The sequence below is a fragment of the Acinonyx jubatus genome, chromosome A3 (genome assembly GCF_027475565.1).
Source record: "Acinonyx jubatus isolate Ajub_Pintada_27869175 chromosome A3, VMU_Ajub_asm_v1.0, whole genome shotgun sequence".
Classification (NCBI taxonomy): Eukaryota; Metazoa; Chordata; class Mammalia; order Carnivora; family Felidae; genus Acinonyx; species Acinonyx jubatus.
Window position 1 is genome coordinate 135,469,956 of NC_069388.1, and position 21,886 is coordinate 135,491,841.

Here is a 21,886-nt window from a genome sequence, read left to right on the forward strand (position 1 = left end):
AGCTTATAGAATGGACAACACCACGAGCAAAGCCTAATGTCAACTCTGGACTTTGGGTGATTGTGATGTGTCAGCACAGGTGTATCCATTGTAACAAATGTCCCACTCTGGTGGACTGTGCAGAGTGGGAGACCTGTGGGTGTGTGGGGGCAGGGGGCATATGGGAAATCTCAGAAACTTCCCCTCAATTTTGCTATGAACCTAAAACTTCTCTTTTTAAAAAAAGTTGTGTTTTTTTTAAGATAAGTAAGTCAAAGTCACCTCTACTGAATAATTACAGTGCCCAGATCAGAATAAACTGGGATTAAGAAAAAGTACCAAGTCTGGATGTATGTGTGTGCGTGTGTGTGTGTAAGACAGACAGAGACAGACAGAGCACAGAGAGAGACTCAAGAGATATTGCAAAGGAAGGGCCCCCAAGACATCTGAGCCATGGCACTTTCACTGGGATGGCTCTTCTAAAACACTGGTAGCTCTGGAGAGTCTACAAAGAACATGATTATTTGGCCATCAGGGTGGAACAGAGAACCATGAGGTATGTCTTTAGGCTGCGTTTGCTTAGTAAATGTTTTTAATTTGCCTGAAGCTCACTGGGGGATACCTGGATGCTAGTCTATTTTAAGTCCTTAAGGACAAGGAAGCTGATGACTATGAGGATGGTGTGGGTCCCCTTTGGTCACAACCCGTGGAGAGACTTGCTTGAACTCATTCATTCATGCAACAACAACCAACTTTAGGGGCATTTACTATGACTTAGTACGACCCATTGCCACAAATATAGAAATGAAAGAGGCATGACCACGCCTTCAGAGGACCTAACTGGGGAGGCAGACATCGAGGCCACACATCCTTGTGGATCAGAAGGAGGCTAGGACAGAAGCAGAGAACGTGTCCAGAAGTAGCAAGAGGAGGACAGAGGACAGGATTGACTGTGGTTTGCATGGGTGCGGGAGGGGAGCAAGCGGGGACAGAGATGGTTGGACTCGGGGAGATCTTAGGGACATTGGGGAAGGCAGGGGTCACGCAGGAGCAGGGATGCGTGTGTGACAATCAGAGTAGATGAAATCGCAAGGGCAAACGCACTAGAAGAAATAGAACATTCTGACGTACAGAGAAGGAGCAGGTGAGGTCTGCAGGAAGGGGAGCTCCCGGCGAGGGAGGAGGAGCCCAGAGGAGCAGAGAGAAAAGAAGCCAAGCCAGGAAGAAAGTATCGAAGCTTTCCATGATCGCTTCAAAGCACTTAGCTTTGTTACTTCAGAGTCGCACCTCATTTGTTTTCACCAGCAAATTATTTGAAAAGAGTGCTTTCCTATGTTACTACTGAGAACATTACTAGCAAAAATCCAGCGCCTCATAAGGTATTATTCCTCCAGACATCACTTCATTTGTCCTCACTTGATCGCCTTCCCTTTTCTCCTGTTCTCCATAATAATCTGGACCGATTTGCATGGCACCGACCTCCCCATTAACGTGCGATGTTACATACTCCTCTGGTTGCATGCGATCTCATACAAAAAGCTTGGCTTCTGGTTCTGCGATCTCAACCAAAAAGTCAGTTTTGCTAATAATTAACAATAATGAGCGCTTTTTGTATGCATCCTTATGAACTGGTTTAAAGCACCCACAGTTCAATGAAACATTTATAACATTCACAGCTTATTAAAATGCTTAAATCCTTAGGTAGTATACGTGAGGAAATAAAGTAAAATTGCCACATGGTTTCAAGAAAATAATTCCGAAAATTTAAACACCTGTATCTCCATGACTTTACTTATTCCTGTTGCCATAAATTCTTGTCATTTGAGTTTAAAATAAGAATCGCTTTCCACACATCCTGAGATGGCCACGGAAGTGAACGTTAGCTGACGGAAGTAAGTGGAAACTCTAAGGGAAGTACGTGGGCGCCCCAGAGAAGCGTGGAGAACTCACTCTCAGCAGAGGACCCAGCAGCCATCATGCAGGCCTTTTCAGTGATGCCTAATGAAGAACCCTCGTCCACCTGGTTCTGTGGTTTCCAGAGGCGAAGGGAGGAGAGGCTCCTGGGAAAGGGTTCTGGAAGGAAACAGAAAGCACTGCAGGAAGCTTGGAAGAAGGTAGATCGGGAGCACGGTACCAAAAACGGGAGGTTTGGATAATCCAGCAAAAACACGTACTCGGAACCTTGGAACACCATGCTCCTGGGCCACGCGGAGTAACTGGGGGAGCGTGCTACCTGCGAGTGTACAGACGTCTATTTGTAAACAGCAAAAGGTGAACACGACTACCAGCCCACAGGAAGGAAGGCCAATTGGGAAAGTGATTAGTCTGTTGGTCTCACCCCGTGAGTGTTAATTACTTGTCTGCATTCATTATTTGCTGTCATTTGTTTGCACTCACAAATATGCTCACATCTCGGCATTTGTCATCGGAAGGACTCTTCGCATGTTCCTAGACTCCCGCGTGTAAATAAGGCGATTGTGTTTAAACTGAGAAATATTTTCCCATTCGAGTAGGTATGCAACGCGAGTCTAACGTATGAGTATGTGCATTCTTCTCTACTGTCTTTGTTCAGGACCCTGCCTTTATTTTCTGGCCAGTTGGGTGGCTGCTAAGCCAAACTCCTGCACCAGCGAAACCCACAGGACTGTGCTCTGTTCTGAGGCCGGGTCGGGGAGAGGGAGCTTCGGGGAGGAAGGAGGTCGGTCTGGTTGTCCAGGGCCGCGAGAGGGCACAAGTTTACGCACAAGATGTTATTCAGAGGCGGAGAAATGAAGACCCAAGGCCAGCATCTGCACTTCTCAGAGAGGAAGAAACCAAGTCTGAGGCGAAGGGGCTCCAACAAAGCAGAACGCAAGGGCTCACGAGCACGACATTGGAGCGGGAAGCTGGGGAGAGGCCGGGCCGCGCTTACAGGGGGTGTGAGGCTTCACCTGCAGGCACAGGGGCTGCCGGTAAGGGGTCAGCGTACCGACACCAGGCTCGTGCGGCAGAGGCTCTGGGATGTGAAGGAGGCGCAGCTGGGGTCGACACCACTTGCTGAGGACGTGTCTTCTCAGTGGAACGGGGCAGCCCCTGGCGGTGATGGAAACGAGGCTGTGAGAACCTCCTCCATCACCTGCTCCCCACCTCTTTTGATCGTCAGGGTAAGTGCCGGCCCCTCAGGATGGAAGGTGAGGGATCGGGGAGACCAAGCTGGTGACAGGAGAGCAGAATAATTGAGGCAGATTCACAGTGAGAGACAGAGAAGCGGGGCTTGAAGACAGTGCAAGGAAGCGACCTGAGGGGCTGATGTGAGAGACCGTAGGCACCCACTACAGACAGACTGCGTCCCTTCAAAATCCATATGCTGGAACCCAACCCCCGTGCGATGGTGTCAGGAGGAAGGACCACTGGGGTGATGAGGTCCTGAGGGTGGAGCCCCCACGATGGGCTTAGTGTCCTTTTAACAGAGGGAGAGACCCAAGAGCTCTCTCACCACAATGTAAGGACACAGCAAGAACAGTGCCACCTGCAAAACCAGGAAGACAGATGGCACCGGACGCAGGACGTACCAGTGCCTGGATCTTGGACTCCCAGACCCCAGAACTTGGCGGAGTGAATGCCTGTCGTTTAAGCCCCCGGTCTGTGGTATCTGTATGGCGGCCCCAACAGACTAACATGGGGCTCAAGGCCACCAATTTGGATGGACAAGAAACAGGGAAGACTGCACATGGATGGCTCTTACTTCTTTATTTGTTTGTTTGGTTGGTTGGTTTCTGTCTAAATCTCTACCTGTTCCATAAAAGTTGTTTGAAACCGCTTAAGAAGTATGAAATGACTTACCTTTTTATGTGACGAAGAATCGTGGCTAAGCGCACATGCACTTACCAGAGTTAGATGGGGGAGAGGGCTGAGAGCTAAAGGGTATTTGGGATGGTCGGCAATCATTAGAATGGGGCCACTGGGAACTTCCCCGGTGAGCGGGGAAGGAAAGCGAGCTTACGTTTTACGTCTTTATCCACTACATTAGAAGTTGCAAGTCACAACCATCAATAACAAGTGAGCTTAGCGACTTCACCTCTGCCGGTGCAGCCTCACAAATTCCTCCGCGACACGAAGTCACTGCCACCCTGGGTTTACGGTAAGGGCGGCTCTTCGTGGAGACCTTGGCCTCCACCTCTGTCTTGTCACTTCGCCAACTGCACCTCTTAAGCAGAGGCCCTGAACTTTCAGAGGACACTTATGTTTACCCCAGCATCTCCAAGGTGTTCTGTGGGACCCATCCTGAGAGAAAACCTGACAAAAACTGTCCCGTGTTCGTATGAGAAATTACCCACAAGACTCCTTCCTACTCGTGGAAGCTAATACTGGTCATTGACATATCAGAAGTCCGGAGAAGTCCCACAACAAAGTAATGTTGATTAGCTCTGGTTAAACTTGTCTTTAAATGTTAAGTCAAAGACACTTTGATTGAGATTCTATTAAGTCTCCGTTTAAATTTATTAAGCACAGGACCTCTTTTCCCACAGCATTATGTAGCACAGACATTTTGGAAAACACCATAGGGCTGCCAGACGAATCAGTCCTTCCTAGTCTCAAAACGCATTATAATTGGGGGCGCCTGGGTGGCTTGGTCGGTTGGGCGTCTGACTTCAGCTCAGGTCATGATCTTGCGGCTTGTGAGTTTGAGCCCCATGTTGGGTTCTGGGCTGACAGCTCGGAGCCTGGAGCCTGCTTCCGATTCTGTCTCCTTCTCTCTCTGCCCCTCCCCCACTTGCTCTCTATCTCTCTCTCAAAGTAAATTAAAATAAACTTAAAGAAAAAAAGATTAAAAAAACTACCAAACCCACCCAGGTAAGACAGATCATCTGGACAGGTCTAACATCTACTAAATAAATTTACTGGTGAATGCTCCCAAACTACTGAGAGAGAAATTATACCAATTCTCCACAGTATCTTCCAGAAAACGGAAGCAGAGAGAATACTTCGTAATCCATTCTATGAGGCCAGCATCACCCAAATACTAAAACCTGATAAAACACATGAAGACAAAGGAAAACTACAGACCAGGATCTCTTATGAATAAAGACGCAAAAACCCTCAATAAACTACCAGCAAGTCACATACAACAAAATATAAAAAAAGAACTCTACACCAAGATCCAGCGGACTCACCACAGGGAGGTAAGACTGGATCAACATTTGAAAATAAGCCACTGGACTACACCACATCGACAGGCTGCAGAGAAGAATCACATGACCATGTGTCAATTAGCATAGGGAAAAAATCTGACAAAAATCCAATACCCATCCACGAAAAACTTCTCAGTGAAAATACAGGAGAACTTTCTCACCTTGTTAGAACAGCCACCAAAAAATACAGTTAGCATCATGCCTAATGGTGACAAACTGAGTAATTTCCCCTTAAGTTCAGAAACAAGGCAGGGGTGTCCCTGCTCCCCACTCCTCCTTAACACCGTGCTGGAAGTCCTTGCTGATGCAAAAAGACAAAGAAAATTTTTAAATGTAAGAAATAAAGGAAAATAAAAACAAACTATGACTAGGTTGGGCTTATGCCAGGAATACAACATTTGTCCACCATTTAAAAATTTATTAAAGTAATTGATGACATTTGTAGATTCATAACACAATTAATAACACAACCCACATGATTATCCCAATAGACGCAATGAAATAATTCTATAAAATTCACTTAAACTCGAGATAAAAACTCTTAGCAAACTAGGAATAACCTAACAGCGAGTGTTAAAATAAAAAATCGCTTCAAATGTAAGTCAACAACGAAAGGTTTAAAACATTCCCTTTAAGAGCGAGAATAAGGTAAGAGTACCCTCTGTCACCACTTCTATTCAATACTGAACTGTGGGGGGAAAAGAAAAGATAAGAAAGGGAAAAACTGAAAAGATGTAAAAGGATCTAAAAGAAAGAAGATTGTACACAGAAAGACCAAAAGAATCTACAGTTGAATTAATAAGAAAGTCAGCAAGGTCGCTGGACATGAAATCAATACACACAAGTCCATGGCATTTCTGTCACCAGGAATAAATGTGAGAAAACATAAGCCCGCAATTCTCCATAGCAACAACAAAAATACAAGAAAAAAAAATCTAACCAAAGATGAACAAGATCTTTATGGAGAATATTAAGTGCCATGAGAAACACTGATCATCTTCGTGTATGCATGATATTTTTGTGGCTATCGACAACGATATGTTTTTTAAAATTATATATTCTAACATAAAAAATACCTTTAATAAGTTGAGGGAAAGATCCATGCTCGTGGAAAGGAAAGCTTACGATGGAAGGCTATAAATTCTCTGCGATTAATCTCTCTTCAAAGCAGTCTCCATCAAAACCCCAGCCGTGTTTAGAAGAACTCGGAAAGCCAATTATGGACAGTGTATGGAAAAACAAAAGCTCCTACTAGCCAGACTTTGACGAAGATTAAGAACAAGGCCACGGCGGGCAAGGGGACAGAGAAACTGTCCTCGGAGATGCCAGCGCTCGTGAGGCTCGAGTAACAGAAGACACCGTGAGTTTGATGCAGTGAGAAACACAGACCAATGCAGCAGAGCCAAGAGCCCAGGAACAAGGCTGTGACCGTGTTACAAGGGACGTTCTGGGACTGTGTCTGCGTGAGGAGCTCCAGCTACAGAGGAAAAGGCACGGAACGGCCACTGGTTACCTACACGGGAGGAAACACAACAGGATCCCCCCTCCAATCAGAACCGGGAACGCATTTCAGTGCAAATCTTCCCATGAAGTCAAGGCACAAGACACATAACAGGTGGTCAAGGGGAAGGTCTTCGTGAACTTGGGAAAGGACAGAGTTCTGGGACCCTCTCCCCGTTTCCCTGGCATCTCCGACCAGGGGCCAGGGTGCCGGGAGACAGGGCGACAGACAGGGAGAGGCTGGCACGGAAACCCCTGGGCACCCCCTGCGAGCAAGAAGGGGTTTCCACTAATCACCGTGATCCAGACCACAGCCACGGCCGCCAGTCCTCACGCATGGAAGCCTGTGCGCCTGGTGGGAAGCCAGCCAGGCGGCGACAGGAGGGGACAGCTCCCCAGGACTCAAGCGGCTCCAGAGCCAGCCTACCCGGCGTGACACGGACGTGCTTAGTTAGCGCTTTTGTTCGCTCTCTATTTCATTCTTGATGTTTTAAAATGCAGCCCTTCCATTTTTAGTTCACAAATAGTGGTCGGTGTTTTAAATTTTACATAGCCGAATTTCGTAACCTTTGACAGTTTTGTCGTATCTCTGGCAGATACCTACCGGCCCCTCCCCCCGCCCCGGGCTGGAGAGGACATGTGAATCCTGCCTCTGCTGCCCCCCACATTGTGTTATGAACGTAAGGACAGACTCACCCTGTCTCAGAGAAGAGGCTGTCAGAAACAGCTCTGGGGGTGATGACTGACGCTCCAGAGATGAACAGAAAGAAAGTGAACTGACACAAGTCTGGAGGGCAGAGAGAGACTTCGGGGAAAGGCAAGTACCGGAGAGAAGTGTGAGATGAGAGCCGGCATCCTGGGGGGTGAGATAGCATGCAGTCTGGTTCTAGATTCAAATCCGGGCTCCAGCACTCAGCAGGTCTGTGATCTACTGCAAGGGACGTAACGCCTTACCTTTCAGATCTACTCCTCAAGGGTTCTATAAGAATGAGAAATAAGGTGTGCAAAATGCCCAGCACGTAGTAGGTGCTCTGTGTGAGCTGTGATTATTACCGACAAAGTATAGGGTCCTTGGTTTCTCCGTGTGCTTGGATAAGGACTGCACCTCCGCCATAGTCATCTAATGGGGTTAGCAGAGGAATTCCTTGTTTGTCAAACTTGCCTTCAATATTAGTGGCAGGTTGTTTTACACACACGCTCACTCATGTTGTTCACACTTCCACCAGCAGACGAGTGTCCACCCCCTTTCCCTAATCACCGTGGGGTCCTGAGACTGGCCCACGCAACAGAGAATGGTTCCGAGGCCAGATCACAAAAGGATACAGCTTTAGCTTGGGACACAGGCCTCGGAGCCCGAGCCAAGACACGAAGCCCAGCGACCCTGAGGACGGAGAGAGATGTTCAAGGAACACATCTAATGCCATACTCAGCAGGTTGTGTCCAGACAGCGCAGGCACCAGATGTGACTACAAGCCATTCTAGATGATTCCGGCCGGCACGTAGCCCCCAGGCCGGGGAGCTGTCACCCAGGAAAGCCGAGAGGAGCTGCGCCCACCACACCCTGCCCAGATTGCTGACTGCCGGGAAAAATAAAGGCTTAGAGCCGCCAAGCTTCAGGGTGGCTTGTTACACAGCCATGGTAACCAGGACAATAGTCTTTGCTTGCAAGAGCTTGTCACATTCAAAAAAGGAAAAGAAAAGAAAACCCTCGGGGACATTAGATAGAATTGCTTCCCTTTGGGGATAAATGTGGATCTTTCAACACTGAGCCTTCCTACCAGCACTGAGTCCCACACCAAGTCCTTCCTGTGTAGCTTCCACAGGGAGATGTGTTTTCTTCCCATTTAATCACTGAAAAGAGCTGACCTGTATGAATGCTTTCCTAATGATAAATATCTTTATATTCCTATGATAACCCCGCTTTGTCAGGAGGTACTTTTATCTGCACCTCTGGAACTGGTTTGCTAACAATCTCTCATGTAGAGATTAGCATGTAATTTTTTTAATGTTTATTTATTTTTGAGAGAGAGACTGGGCAAGATGGGGAAGAAGGGCAGAGAAAGAGGGAGAAAGGAAATCCCAAGCAGGCTATGTGCTGTCAGCACAGATCCCAGTGTGGGGCTCAAACTCATAAACTGTGAGATCATGACCTGAGAAGAAACCAAGAGCCGGATGTTCAACGACTGAGCCACCCAGGGAGATCAGCATGTGATTTTTTACTGTTTCCTGGTTTTGATATCAAGGTCATACAGAAGATGTAAAATGAATGTCTCACATCTCTCCCCTCTCTGCTCTTTCATAGTTGGGATGCATATCCCTGGGATGTTTCCTGGAACTGAATATAAAAGTCTTCAGGTCTGGTATTGAAACTACTGATACAATAGATTTAATATTAAAAGATTATTTAAATGGTCTTTTCTTGTTTTACTTTAGGTACGTTTTAAATTTTCTAAGAAGTAGGCTAAAATATCTTATTTGTGTGCAATTCTCGAATAATAGCTTACCCAGTATAAAATCCTCAATTGATCATTATTTTCTCTTAGCACTTAGGTGTCTTGTCTTGTAGCTTCCATTGTTTCTGCTGACACTTGCCGTCATTCCAGCTGTGCTTCTTACAAAGGTGACCTGTCTCTCTCGCTTCTAAAGTTGTCTCTCATCTTTGGCGTTCTGCCCTCTTATCATAACGTGTCTGCATGCAGATTTGTGGGGTTGTCAATCCTGCTTGGGGCTCATTAAAATAACTGCATACAACTTGTTTTGGTTCTTTGCCTACTCTAAGCTCTTTTTTCACTTCCTCTCTTTCTTAGCCCCTTCCCCACCGTCGAAGAAGCTCTGGTGGACTTTGTCACACACAGTGACACTGGCCAAAGGACTGAGGGACCCAATGAGGAGCAGGGGGATGTCTCGAGCAAGTAGGCCACAAGCAAGTGTAGGGACGTAAATTCGCTGGTATGCAGTCACCTGGGCACACCTGGTGGGGACATAAATGGGACCAAGTGGAGGCTCACGGACTGGCTGATGAGCACCGCGACGGGGCCCCGTCCAAAACACACACGGCATCAGGTGTGATCACAGCCATGTGCTGGCCCAGGCAACTGTGCTCTTGTCCCGACTATCCATGAGTTCTTCTAGACTTCGGACAAGCTCCAGAATAAATTCAAATCCATCATTCTCCCTCTAGAAATTGTTATCCCCATGAGTAAACAATTTGCTGAGTAAATTCCAAAATGGAGTCAATATTCTAACGGTAAATATGACTTGCTCACCCAACTTTTGGAAATGTGGGTTATCAGATTTCAGGATTTGAGGGAGAGGCAGGGAACTGGCATTTATCAAACATCGGCCTTGTACTGGGCCCTGCCCCTGACACCGACCTGACCACAGACACAGACGTGTGCAGACGTGCACTATCGTCCTGACCTGGACAGGTGGCCAGTGTGAAATGCCGACCTGGGTGCACATCCAGCTCTCACGGCTCCAAGCCCTTCGCCAGGCCAAGATCCTCCACTGACATCACCCTCTGCACAGAGATTCAGGGCCTAGGTCCTCGCCCTGTGCCTCTACTGCTGACCAGCTGGGCCACTTACTTTTCTCTGAGCCTCCGTTTGCTCATCTACAAAAGGGAAGAGGACAGGCTGCTGAGGCTCCCTCACAGGGCTGTCGTCAGACTCAAATGAGCCCTTTGACAAGCAGGTACGAGATACGCCATCAAGAACCACACATGGAAAGCACTGGAGATGTCGCCAGAAACGCCAACCAGCGCTTCCCGGGCCCGCTCTGTATCAGATTTCAGAAACAACATGCCCGTGAGAGAAACAACTCGGTCCAGGAAGGCAGGTATTGGGCACAGAAGGGAGGGATTGCAAGCCTGGAGAGTGGCAATTTGTGTAGCTGTTGATTTTACAAATCATTAAACATAACAACAAATATAAAGCAAGCGTTTCCTGCCCGGATCGAAAGTGGAGTCAGAGGGTAACGTGTGGTGTTCCCCGCAAGGGGCCATTCGACAGCCATTACGTGGTCAGCTGATGCAGAGTGTTCCAGCCTCACCCTCCAGGAGCAGGGGGGCTGCCAAAACCACCCGCATCTCCGCAGGACCAGGACCCCCATGAGCACCCCCAGAAAACATCTGCACAGCTGCCACAGTAGAGCCGGATGGATGCTTGGAAGACACGTGCTGCCCACTCTCTGGCTTGTAAAGCAGCAGAAAGACCGTGACTGCTGTGCCTGTCAACCCAGCTTCCAACCACGAATAGACCCGAACAACCTGCATTCGCAAAGAGCACCTGATCTGAGGTTCTCCACTTCTGTGCCCAATGCTTCCGACCCTTTCCTGTCCTTACCACCAAGGACCGTGTCTGCCACGCGGCCGAACCAAGAAACTTGTGTGACGGAAGGAAGAAGGGAAGAATAACATCTTATTTCAAGTACTTGGCTCACATCCTGTGGTCCTCTGGTTGCCGTTTGGTTTATCTAGACAGAGACCATCTGACAAGGCCCAGAGACGATCCAAACCTCGTCCAGGGGATCTGCCCACTGGCCCATTGCACAGGGCTTGAAGGAAACCTTCACTCCACACCCTGTATGCCATTCTGGGCTCTCAGCACCAGGGTTATAAATATTTCAACAACATGCAAACTTGAAAGGCGATTATTTCTTTCAGATCAAGAACATGGGCTAGTTTGACGACGGAGAGAAGGGAATGCACAAACTGTTCCATCACACGTTGTAATGTTTTTCCTTCTTCTTTTCTATTTGTCTCTTCCCAATGGTTCTAAGATATATTAGGCTGCTTATTGGCCATGATGTACTTATATGAAGAGCTTTCATATCTTGTGCAGCTCACAGTGTCTCCAATAGAAATCTATTGTGACTAAGTAAGAGTGATATTTTTGCTAGGGAGTATCTGCTACATTGCATTAGCTTCATTTGGAGGAAAAAAGCATTTTCGTCTCTGAATTGCCGTACATTTGATTTCTTTGTTTAGCTCAGAAAACACAGATTGATGGATTGACTTAAACGTTTATGGAAATTCAAGGGATTAAAGCAAGAAATACCTACAAGAGCGCGCTACGAGAACATAAATAAAATAAAGGCATGACATTGGTTACTTTTGAATTAACAAACATTTCCCTTTTTTGGAAATTTTGTTTTTCTTTGCAATGAAGACCAAATATATACGATTTACATCAGACAACTTTCCAGGACTTTTTTTTTTTTTTCTGACTATAGACTCTCAGGGGTCATAATTCATACTTCTTTCTAATCTCTCTATTCTTCTGCTATCACACACTACTCCTGTACCTTTAAGTATCTGGGACATTTTTGCAGGCAAGGTGGTTCTTCAATTATTAAAACAACAGGCAGACTGGAGAAAGGCAGACATTTCTCATTTGCTAGTTTAAATAAAATGGATGCCTCACAATCACTTCTGAAGCAGAGCCAAAGAATCTGCTACCCAAGGCAACACATGTACAGTAAGTCACTTTACGAACTACAGTGGAGATTTTAGTCACGTGAATAAGGCCCTTGTAAAGTCAACAATGACTGCCAGAAGGGCGTCAGAGTTTACCTGACAGTGCAGACAGTGTTTCATTTTCATAAATGATCTGTCCCTCCGTCCCTCCTTCCCTCCATCATCTATCTCCTATTATCTCTCTATCCATTCGTCTATCTACCCACCCATCCATCCACCGTCTATCTATCCATCCATCCATATTTTCTCCATCTAGCACCTGCCTACCTGTTCATCTATCTAACTTTTACCTGCACCTGCCATTTGCACAGAACACTGTTACATAATCAGACAAGTGATAGCCTGAAATAAAATCTTTTCGACAGGGAGCAGTCTCTCCCCCTCTGGAACGTGAACCCATTCCAACATTACACTATTTAGCTAGTGTTCAGCACAGTATCCAGCCCACGGTAGGGGGTGCTCCGTACATGTCTCCCGATTCAAAAACACTCAACGAACCATTGCAGTAGCTCAGATGGCAATAGTCAGTCAACTGTTGGTTCCATGTAGTTATTGAAAACATGGGTCATTTGCCAGGCTTATCCTGCAGTGTTGTGGCCAGGTCCCCCTCATGGGATGATTCGTGAAACGGTTCATCGTTGGAGGTTTGCAGAAACCACGTGATGTCGTCGGGGCTTCTGCGGATCCTCTTAGACTATGGCTTTAGAAAATTAGACCGAAACTCAACCAGTAGTGCATCCTTGATTATAATTACAGTTAATGGATTTAAGGAGAAGCATTTTACATTGAAAGTTTCTGCCCTTGAGTGGCGGGGAGCAGCCTTCTTTATGGCCACGGAACTTGGAATGCCAGAGTCGGTCCTGATGTTTCCTCAGACCTCCCAGGCCCCTGTGTGCTGCTCGCATCATGGGGTCTCCAGCCAGGAGGCTCAGAGAACAGGCTGCCTTCCCATACATAAGTGGGGCTTCTGTCTTTCAAATATCAAAGGACAAAAGGAGGTTCCTGGTCCCTTTTCTGAATAAGAAACGGCATACAAATATCTATACATCTATACCTCTATCTGGATAGGCACCTTGGACACTTTATCAGCGAGACAGAAGGAAAACTCTAACGAAAAGCAACCTTGATAGTTTTATCAAATGTGAAAGGCTGAGGGGCAATGACACAGGCTGTTTACAAAGCTGGGTGTGATGGGCAACTTTCAGTGTAGAGAGAGAGAGAGAGAGAAAATGCTTCTTCCATCTAGACAGAGAAAAGAGAGAGATTCAGAGAGAGACGGAGACAGACAGGTGAAGAGACAGAGAGAAGCTCACATCATACAGACGCAAGGGAAGTGTCTGTCTCCGTCCTGATTGCCAGAACAAAGCACCATACGGTGGGCGGCTCGTAAGACAGACGTCCCCTCCTCACAGCCGCAGACGCCGAAAGCATGAGATCCAGGCACCGACACGGTCAGATGACAACCTGCTGGCTTCTTGTGTCCTCACATGGCAGAAAGAGGGTGGGCTTAGCTCTCCTGCCTCTTTCCACAAGGGCACTAATCCCACACGAGGGTCCAGCCTCACGACCTGCTCACTTCTCAAAGGCCCACCTCCTAACACCGTCACCTCGGGGTTGGGATTTAACATATGAGAGGCGGGGGACGCCTTCAGTCATAATGGCATTATTACTGTCTCACCCGTGCTATAGACTGAACGTTTCTACACCCCCAAAATGCAGGCAGGCTCTCCACCACCTTAGCCTCCTGCCGTTTAAGGCAAAGAATGAGCCTAGGCCGGAACCCTCTAGTTCCCACACTGCACGGAAGCACAGAGTCAAGGTGAATCTCCCTTCCACCTTGTCCTCTGGGTCCGGGACTCCCCCAGATGCCTCCGCACCCAAGCAACCCAGCCCAGCAGTGACAGGCCAGTGACAGGCAGCCACTCTCACATCAACCCAGCACCGTCCCGGAGTCCTCCCGGCCTCCCCCATCCCACAGCCCAGCTGGAAAGGCTCCCCGGCTCCCTGCGGCCCAGTGCCAGAGCCCAAACCTCTGGGGCCCACAAGAAAAGGGATTCAGCGAGGAAACCGTCTGGAAAAGAAACAGGTACCTTTTGGCCACAGAGAGAGTAAAAACTCAGGCTACTGGTTTCTTTTTTTGGATAAACATTTAAACACGGGAAGACCCAGGGCTCTGTGTAGACACGCTGCCCACCCCTGCATCCTGTCCCCTCGGCCACCAGAGACAGGTGGACAAAATGTCGGCAAGTAGACCCCCCTGGACGACATGGCAAATGTCAGGGACCATCACTGCGTAGTCTAGAACTCACTGTGCTCGCGCTGTCAGGGGCCAGGACGGAGCTTGGCCACACAGTGTCCTCTGCCCTTTCCGCCCACCCCTGCCTTGTGAGTTCTGCCCTCCAGAGGCTGCTTCAATGCCTTTCCTGGCCACAGAGAATGGCCACATACGATGACTATCTCTGTAACTTGGAGGAACTGAGAAAACCAGAGCCAGGTAAAACGGGGGGTCTCCCTGTCGGCACCACACCTTCTGTTTAGGGATATTACAGCACAACCAGTAAGACATGTTGCATTGATAGAAGTTTGCAACCGAATTCCATGAACTCTGACCCCTTCCCACATTAAAGAACACAGGCTGATAAGCATATGGGTAGACAGATCAATAAACAGTCAGAAAGATAAAACCAACTTTTGATTATCTGTGTTCATTGAAGGACAACACAGAGGAGTCCAAATCACGAGGCACCCAATCTCATTTGAAGATTTTCTACATTTGCCTTGACATCAACCTTTCTGGGGCGTAGCTTGAGAGAGAGAGAAGGAGAGAGACCCAGAGTGGGGAGAGAAGAGGGAAGGAGAAAAATAAAATACTGTCATTTTTTAAAAAGGCTTAAATATCTCTGCCTCCTCTTCCTTCTGGACGTGCGAACTCGCAATGAGATACGGTCGCGGTGGACCAGCCGTGTCTGGAGCCTCACGGACCCGGCGCCGGTCCAGGCTGAGTGACGGAGCACGTGGAACAGCCGTGGGGAAGTCAGCTTCTTCCCCAGTTCCAGCTTCTTCCCCAGAGAGAGAGAATAACCATCCCCACCCTCGGGGGCCGTGGGTGTCGACAGGCACAGCCCCGTGGCTACTGCCCCATCCCGTGGGAGGTGGCAGGGACCGTGAGCCCCTGGTTCACGCCTGCAGATACAGTGTTGACAAGCCACCCGCACCCCCAGGGTCCCGGCCCCCACAGCTGAGCCCTCGCACTGCGTGTGTGGGAGGAGGTGCACTGTCCTTCCCCTTCCTCACAGACCCCAAAAGCTGCTCCCTGAGATGCTCCCCGTGCCCTGCGCCCTTGCCTTTACCAGATTTATAATGTGGGGAGCCAGGGAGCACGTGGTGGACCCCACTGGGCCCCACCTGTGGAGGGGACTGTCCCACCGTTGTGGGGACAGGGGAAGATGGGACTCTAGGCTCAGGTGACCTGAGTCCAAGCCTGTGTCCGTTCCACACAGCCACAGATGTTCTGTCCACCTCGGGCCCCCTGAGCCTCAATCCCTTTTGTGCAAAAGGAGATTGATAATCCTGAGTCGCTACTGTGCCCGGAGGTTTGAAACCCCCGGCCTGGGCGTTGAGGTGGGACTGACACATTCCGAGTCATGGTCTGTGCCACGGCTTGCCAGCCATATAGGCTGGGGCTACTTGTGCGACCTGTCCGAGCCTCACTTTCCCCTTTGCAACACCCTCTACCTTACACTATGGCTGTGGGTCAGAAGACAAAGGACTGAGAAAAAAAGCTCACGGAGTGGTAGTTGTCATTTCTATCAGGGTTACTATCTTGATGACAATGATTCAAAACTTGGTTCGTTTTTGGGGCGTCTGGGGGGCTCAGTCGGTTGAGCATCTGACTTCGGCTCAGGTCATGATCTCACGGCTTGTGGGTTCAAGCCCCGTGTCGGGCTCTGTGCTGACAGCTCGGAGCCTGGAGCCTGGAGCCTGCTTCGGATTCTGTGTCTCTCTGCCCCTCCCCTGCTCATGCCCTGTCTCTCAAAAATAAATAAAAACGTTTAAAAAAAAAAAACCTCAGTTAATTAGGACGTAAAGAAGGAAAGACACAGTAAGCCCAACTCCTGATCCCTCCTAGGTGTTCACAAAGCGGTTCTGACCGTCTGCTGGCCCCTCCCGAGAAGCCCTTCCCTGGCTGTCTGGAAGCTGGAATTTCCTTTATAATGTGACCCTGGTTCTCTCCCAGGGGTAACTGCTTTCAGGGAGATTGGAGTCCAGGGGACAGGCCAGCCCCCAGACCACAGAAGCAGCGGCCCTGGAAGTCCCCTGATGGCCTAGCCACATCACGGGGGGCGTCGGTGCTGCTCAGACTTGCTCTGCATCTGGTGCCTCCCCCACCTTTGTGTTTTTCTCCTCTCGTCCTCTGCCCCTTTCTCTTCTGACCTGAACCCGGGGGCCACCTGGCGTCTGGCTCCCAGCCTCGTTCAGGGCCCCCTCAGTTCCTCTCTGTCCCCTGCCCCCGAGTGTCCGGTCCTACCTGCCACTTTGCTCCCTCGTGCTCTGATGGGCCCCTCTTTTCTTCTCAACCCAAGGGCGTGGTTGTTGGAAAACACGAAAGGCCAAAACCCAAACCTGGCCGAGACAAATCAGGAGCCGTCTCAGCCACGGAAACCCGAGCTCAGTGCCACACCTGGAGAAGACAGAACTCAGCCCCGTGGCCCCTGCCAGGCCAGAAGGGGCCCCCTGACAGCATCTGATTATAGCAGTAACAGCAATCGCAAGGAATATTGATGAACCGCAGGTTTTTACACACTGACTGTGTTCCGGGCAGCGAGCGTCCAAAGCACCTCACGTGAATTTCTTTAATCCTGGTAGAGCTGGAGGCTGAACTCGGAGGCCCCAAGGCCGGGGGTGTGCTAGGGTGCTGTTCAGCTGGGCTGCTCTGGGGGAGGCGGTGAACACAACGGGCTTTGCGGCCGGACCGAGATCCGCTTTCTTACGGGGACAAGAGGGAAGTGGCAAGAGCCCGTGCGGACGCCAGCAGCCTCGACACCAGTCCTGGAGACTCCAGGCCTCTTGCTTTCGTCACAAAAGCGCATCGGACTAGACAGTCTTCGTGTCTGGTTAAGGCCTGTAGGCCTTCAGGGACTTACACTTCCGTATGGAAAGACCTGCCCCTAACTGGATGCCAGGACCTTCCCGTGAAGTAGGAACAAGTCAAGTACCAGCATGGCTCTGGGCAAACATCTGTAGCACACCTCTGTCCAACCTGATACGCACATCGGGCGCGTTAGAAATCGATGCTTCCGGGGCGCCTGGGTGGCGCAGTCGGTTAAGCGTCCGACTTCAGCCAGGTCACGATCTCACGGTCCGTGAGTTCGAGCCCCGCGTCAGGCTCTGGGCTGATGGCTCAGAGCCTGGAGTCTGTTTCCAATTCTGTGTCTCCCTCTCTCTCTGCCCCTCCCCCATTCACGCTCTGTCTCTCTCTGTCCCAAAAATAAATAAACGTTGAAATCGATGCTTCCCACCAGGACGAACATCCGCCTCTCTGGGGACGTGGGGCTGTGCCTCCTTCCTCTGGGAAGTTAGACATGGCCACGTGACTCACTTGCACCAATGAAATGTGCACAGCAGTAGCTGTGTTTCTTCTAGACAGATGCCTTTAAAAACTAATCCATGATTCACCATTTCCCCTTCCCCTTGCCTCCTGACAGGCGACATTCCAGAGCCACCGCCCCCCAGAAAGGGACGTAGGCAGGAGCAAGAAATACACCTCTCACAGGTGGGTGATGCCTGTGATGCAGCATAACCCAGGCTATCCCGGCTGATACACTGAGCGAGTCGCGGGCCCCAGGCACAGTTCCAGGCTCCCGAGATGCAGCCAGTTCTGAGCAGCTGGTAAGGCAGCTGCTGTTCAGGAGACGTCCCAGATAGCAAGGCCCACCTGGAAAGAAAACATGGCATCGGTTCTTTCAAGAGGTTAGTTGAGAAGCTACAAGAGACAGCAAGGGACATCCGGAGACCATTGCTGTGGAGGGCTGTGCTCGGGAAGAGCTGGCTCCCGCTTGCGGCCAGCAGATGGGACCTGCCATCCTCTCAGTGTTACGTGACACAACACGTCGTTTGTGGAAGGGACTTTGGTTGTGTGCCCACCACATGCCCCGGCCAGTCTTTTCCACGATGCGGACAGTCATGGCCCGGAGCAGGCAGGAGAGGAGGGGCCACCATGAGCTTTGGTTCTTCTGTGCAGCCGCTGGGGTGTTTCTCCGAATGATCACCTGCTAGGCACCGAACACACGGCGTCCCCAGTGCGGATCTGCGAACAGAACTGGCTACCGGTGTGAGGCGTTCGTGCAACTGCCCTTCCGGTGTTGAGTCAAGCTTTCGCCCTGCACAGCTACTCCCCGCACAGCTACCTGGCCAATCAAGCCTGCAGTTCTGAGTCTGGGCCAAGATGCGGGGCAGAGAGGGAGCCTGAGAACACCAGGGACGCCCCGCAATGAGCGGGGGTGGGCGGGACCACAGCCACCGGCACCCACGCCTGCTGTGTCTTCTGCTGGGTCAGCTGACCCTAGCCCCACCCATCCGCATGTGCATTTAAGTCTCCAGGAGCCCCGCCCCTCAGGCCCACACTTGGCTCAACACGCTATCGACGAGGCCGCACTTAAACAACCAGCATTTTACGTTCTGAAATGAAAATTTTTTTAACGCACAGTCCTTTTTAATTCTGTTTCTAATTACTGCACTGTATACAACCCGGAATGGTGGTGAATTGATAAAATATGCAAATGAGCCAACAATTCATAGAATACATTAAAATTTCCATTTAAACTGTTAGTTAAGCTGTACACATTTGCAAATGTAAACATTAACCCTCAGGAAAAATATTTTTTCAACTACAGCATAATTGGGCACTCCACGATCGTATATAACAGAACAGGATCGTTACACAGAAGGGCACCCTATCGCTGTACGTTAAAACGGGACATTTCCACAGAGTTCTTCCTTGCTGAGCCACTGCCGCGGCACTTCCTCTGGGTCTCGGTAAAGACATTTCGCTCTCTCCTCTCTCTAGACAGTTGTGCCTCCACCCCCTTAGCCAGGAGGCCATGTACCAAGGACAAGAACCAAGCCCCTGTCTCCTTTCCATCCCTCTTATGGCCCCCCTGTGTCCCCCTGCACCGAACAGGCACTTGCTGGGGTCGCTGGAAAGTGGAACAATTGGACAATGAACTGAATTCAATGGAATTGAATGAAATTAGTTCACGTGCAGTGCTATGATGTGTGTGGATTTCCATTTTATTTAAGTTTATTTATATTGAGAGAAGGAGAGAGAACAAGCAGGGGAGGGGCAGAGAGAGGGGGAGAGAGAGAATCCCAAGTAGGCTCTGCACCGTCATCCCAGAGCCCAGTGTGGGACTCACACTCACAAACTGAGATCATGACCTGAGCTGAAATCAAGAGTCAGGTGCTTAACCGACTGAGCCACCCAGGTGCCCCATGGATTTCCGTTTTAGAAGCTAAGTAAGTACATCCAAACTTCCTCCTCTCCTGCCTGTGCACAGAAGCGCCTCAGGCCAGCCCACGTGCAAGCAGGACTGAATGGATCACGGGGTGTCCAGGGGCTGGAATCATCCACGATCTAAATAAACAAGGCTGTGCATCCAGCCCACCTTCCCATCTAGGAGGGTGTCTACCGTGCCCGGATGGAGAGAAAGTGCACCTGACCCTGCTAATGCAGCCCCCCTCCCCAGATCACCTTCACGTGGATGCTCTAGGCCAACGGGAGCCCAAATGATGACAGTCTTCAAAACGGCTGCGGTCCCCCTCATTTCCATCAATTTCTCCAGAATCTTGTCAGAATTTACATCAGGAAAACGCTGGCTTTTGGAAAAAGCATGTCCGACCTTGAAAAACACAAAACCCATTCCTCCCTAGTTTTGCCCATGCTGCTAGGAAGCGTGGGGCTAAATGGAATGTTCTAGAACAGTGATCCCTCATCACACCAGTCCTTGGTGGGCTATTGCCACTTCTCTACATTCGGCTCCTTGTGTCCCGCTTTTACTACGTTCTCTCCTGGCGTGCATTGGAAATAGACTCAGTTCCTTTTGATAGTGAGGACAAAAGATGAATAATCAGAATAGAACGAGCATCTGAACGGCCCTAAAACTGCTGAGTAACAGGAGCCGTGCGCGTCCACACATTACAGCGGGCTCCACAGATCCTTCGTGTGGGGTCAAGACACACAGAGCAGACATGTCACAAACCACACTGGGGAAAGAAGACTCGTTTCGGACGGAAAAAAAATGATCTGGCAGAGAGCGTTAGTGATTTTCCCAAAGGCCAGCGAATTAATGATCTATAAATAGGAACCACACTCCCATGGTTCATCACATTCTCTAATCACTTCCTCGGGAGACGGATCAGTTAATAAGGCGGATGGAGGAGGGAGCTGGAAGGAGGGCATCGTCATCATCATCATGTGAGGACACACTGTGTGCCGGCTGATGGTACACACGGGCCACTCCCCGCGGTTCCGGGCACCCGCGGCCACCCGTGGTCTGGAAGCGGATGACCTTCCTTCTGATGTGCTGTCAGTAGGTCAGTACAGCCTAAGGCTACGTTACATGCCCATGTCATTCACCCTATGTCACCTCATCACGTGTGCGTTCTTTCGCCCCACGTCACACGAAGGAGAAGTGTGAGTGCAGAACGATGATGTTATTGAGAGTGAGCACATGCGCAAATCTTTTGTTGCAGGATACTGTAACAATTGTTTTATTTTATCATTGGTTTTCATCATTAATCTCTTACGGTGCCCGATTTATAAATTCAACTTTACCATAGGTACGTATGTATAGGAAAAACATAGTATATACAGGGTTTGGCTTTCGTGTCCACGTAAGTCTCCAGACACAGGGGGACAGCTGGACAGTGTCCTCATACAGTAACTCCACGGAGCCGGTGTCATTATTCTCATTTTATAGATGAGACTCGCTCTGCAGGAGCTCAGAAATGAGTGGCTTGTAAAGCTGTAAAGTCACCTTTTCCGTGCACCTGCAAGCCCCAAGTTTTCCTCCAGAAGATGCTGTGGTGCTCAGTAAAAACTCTGCAACACTAATGTCCTGGCGATCACGTGACTGTGGCACCTCGTTCTTCCGACAACTGTGGGTGGTGGTTACAATGGGAATCTGTCCATCCCGGAAGTCAAGAAATCAGGGTCAGGAGGTTTAAGTGCCTCATCTGGGTCCACCCCTGTGCTGCAACATCCGTGCTCAGGTTTCCCGTACCTGTCCTACGGAGACACATGAACTTGTGTCCCAAAGACCCCCCCCCCACCCCCCAGGGAGGCATGGGGTCGAATGTGTCTGCTTGCAGATTATTCTTGTGATTTCATGGCTCTTTCCCCCGCACTAGACTTCGTTAGCCACATATTACATTTCAAAGGTTCGAATGTGCCCTCAGTGGAAACGTCCAGACGCAATTCTGATACTTCCAACCTGTGCACCACACTCCTAAGCCTCATGAAAATTCCCTTCCTCCTGACCATTTAATAAGATAGCAGAGTCAAGAAAATATAACAATTCCTGGAAAGAGGAGGTTAAGTGATGCCTGATGGCCTCCAAGGAGCAATCAAGAGTCGGGCAGAAAGTTCGAGCTGGCACTGAATCTGCCTGTCCCCAAATCCCTGACATCCCAGTGTGTCCCACCCCCCCCACCCCCCCCCCCCGGAGAGACTGACATATTTCCAATGACAATGATGATGAAT

At 49.5% G+C, this 21,886-nt stretch overlaps 1 protein-coding gene across 2 annotated transcripts in view; it reads right to left on the reverse strand.

Moving 5' to 3' along the window:
* The window catches only part of LOC128311327 (uncharacterized), a 61,826-nt gene that overhangs the window by 7,581 nt on the left and 32,359 nt on the right, over nt 1-21,886 (reverse strand). The window contains exon 2 of one of the 2 annotated variants that reach the window (XM_053201285.1): nt 1,783-2,052. The exons of the other annotated variant lie outside the window; for it this stretch is intronic. Within the exon in view, the coding sequence (XP_053057260.1) occupies nt 1,859-2,052 (194 nt within the window). The 3' untranslated portion in view covers nt 1,783-1,858. Of the gene's footprint in view, nt 1-1,782; nt 2,053-21,886 lie in introns of those variants that run through there. 2 annotated transcript variants of the gene reach the window in all.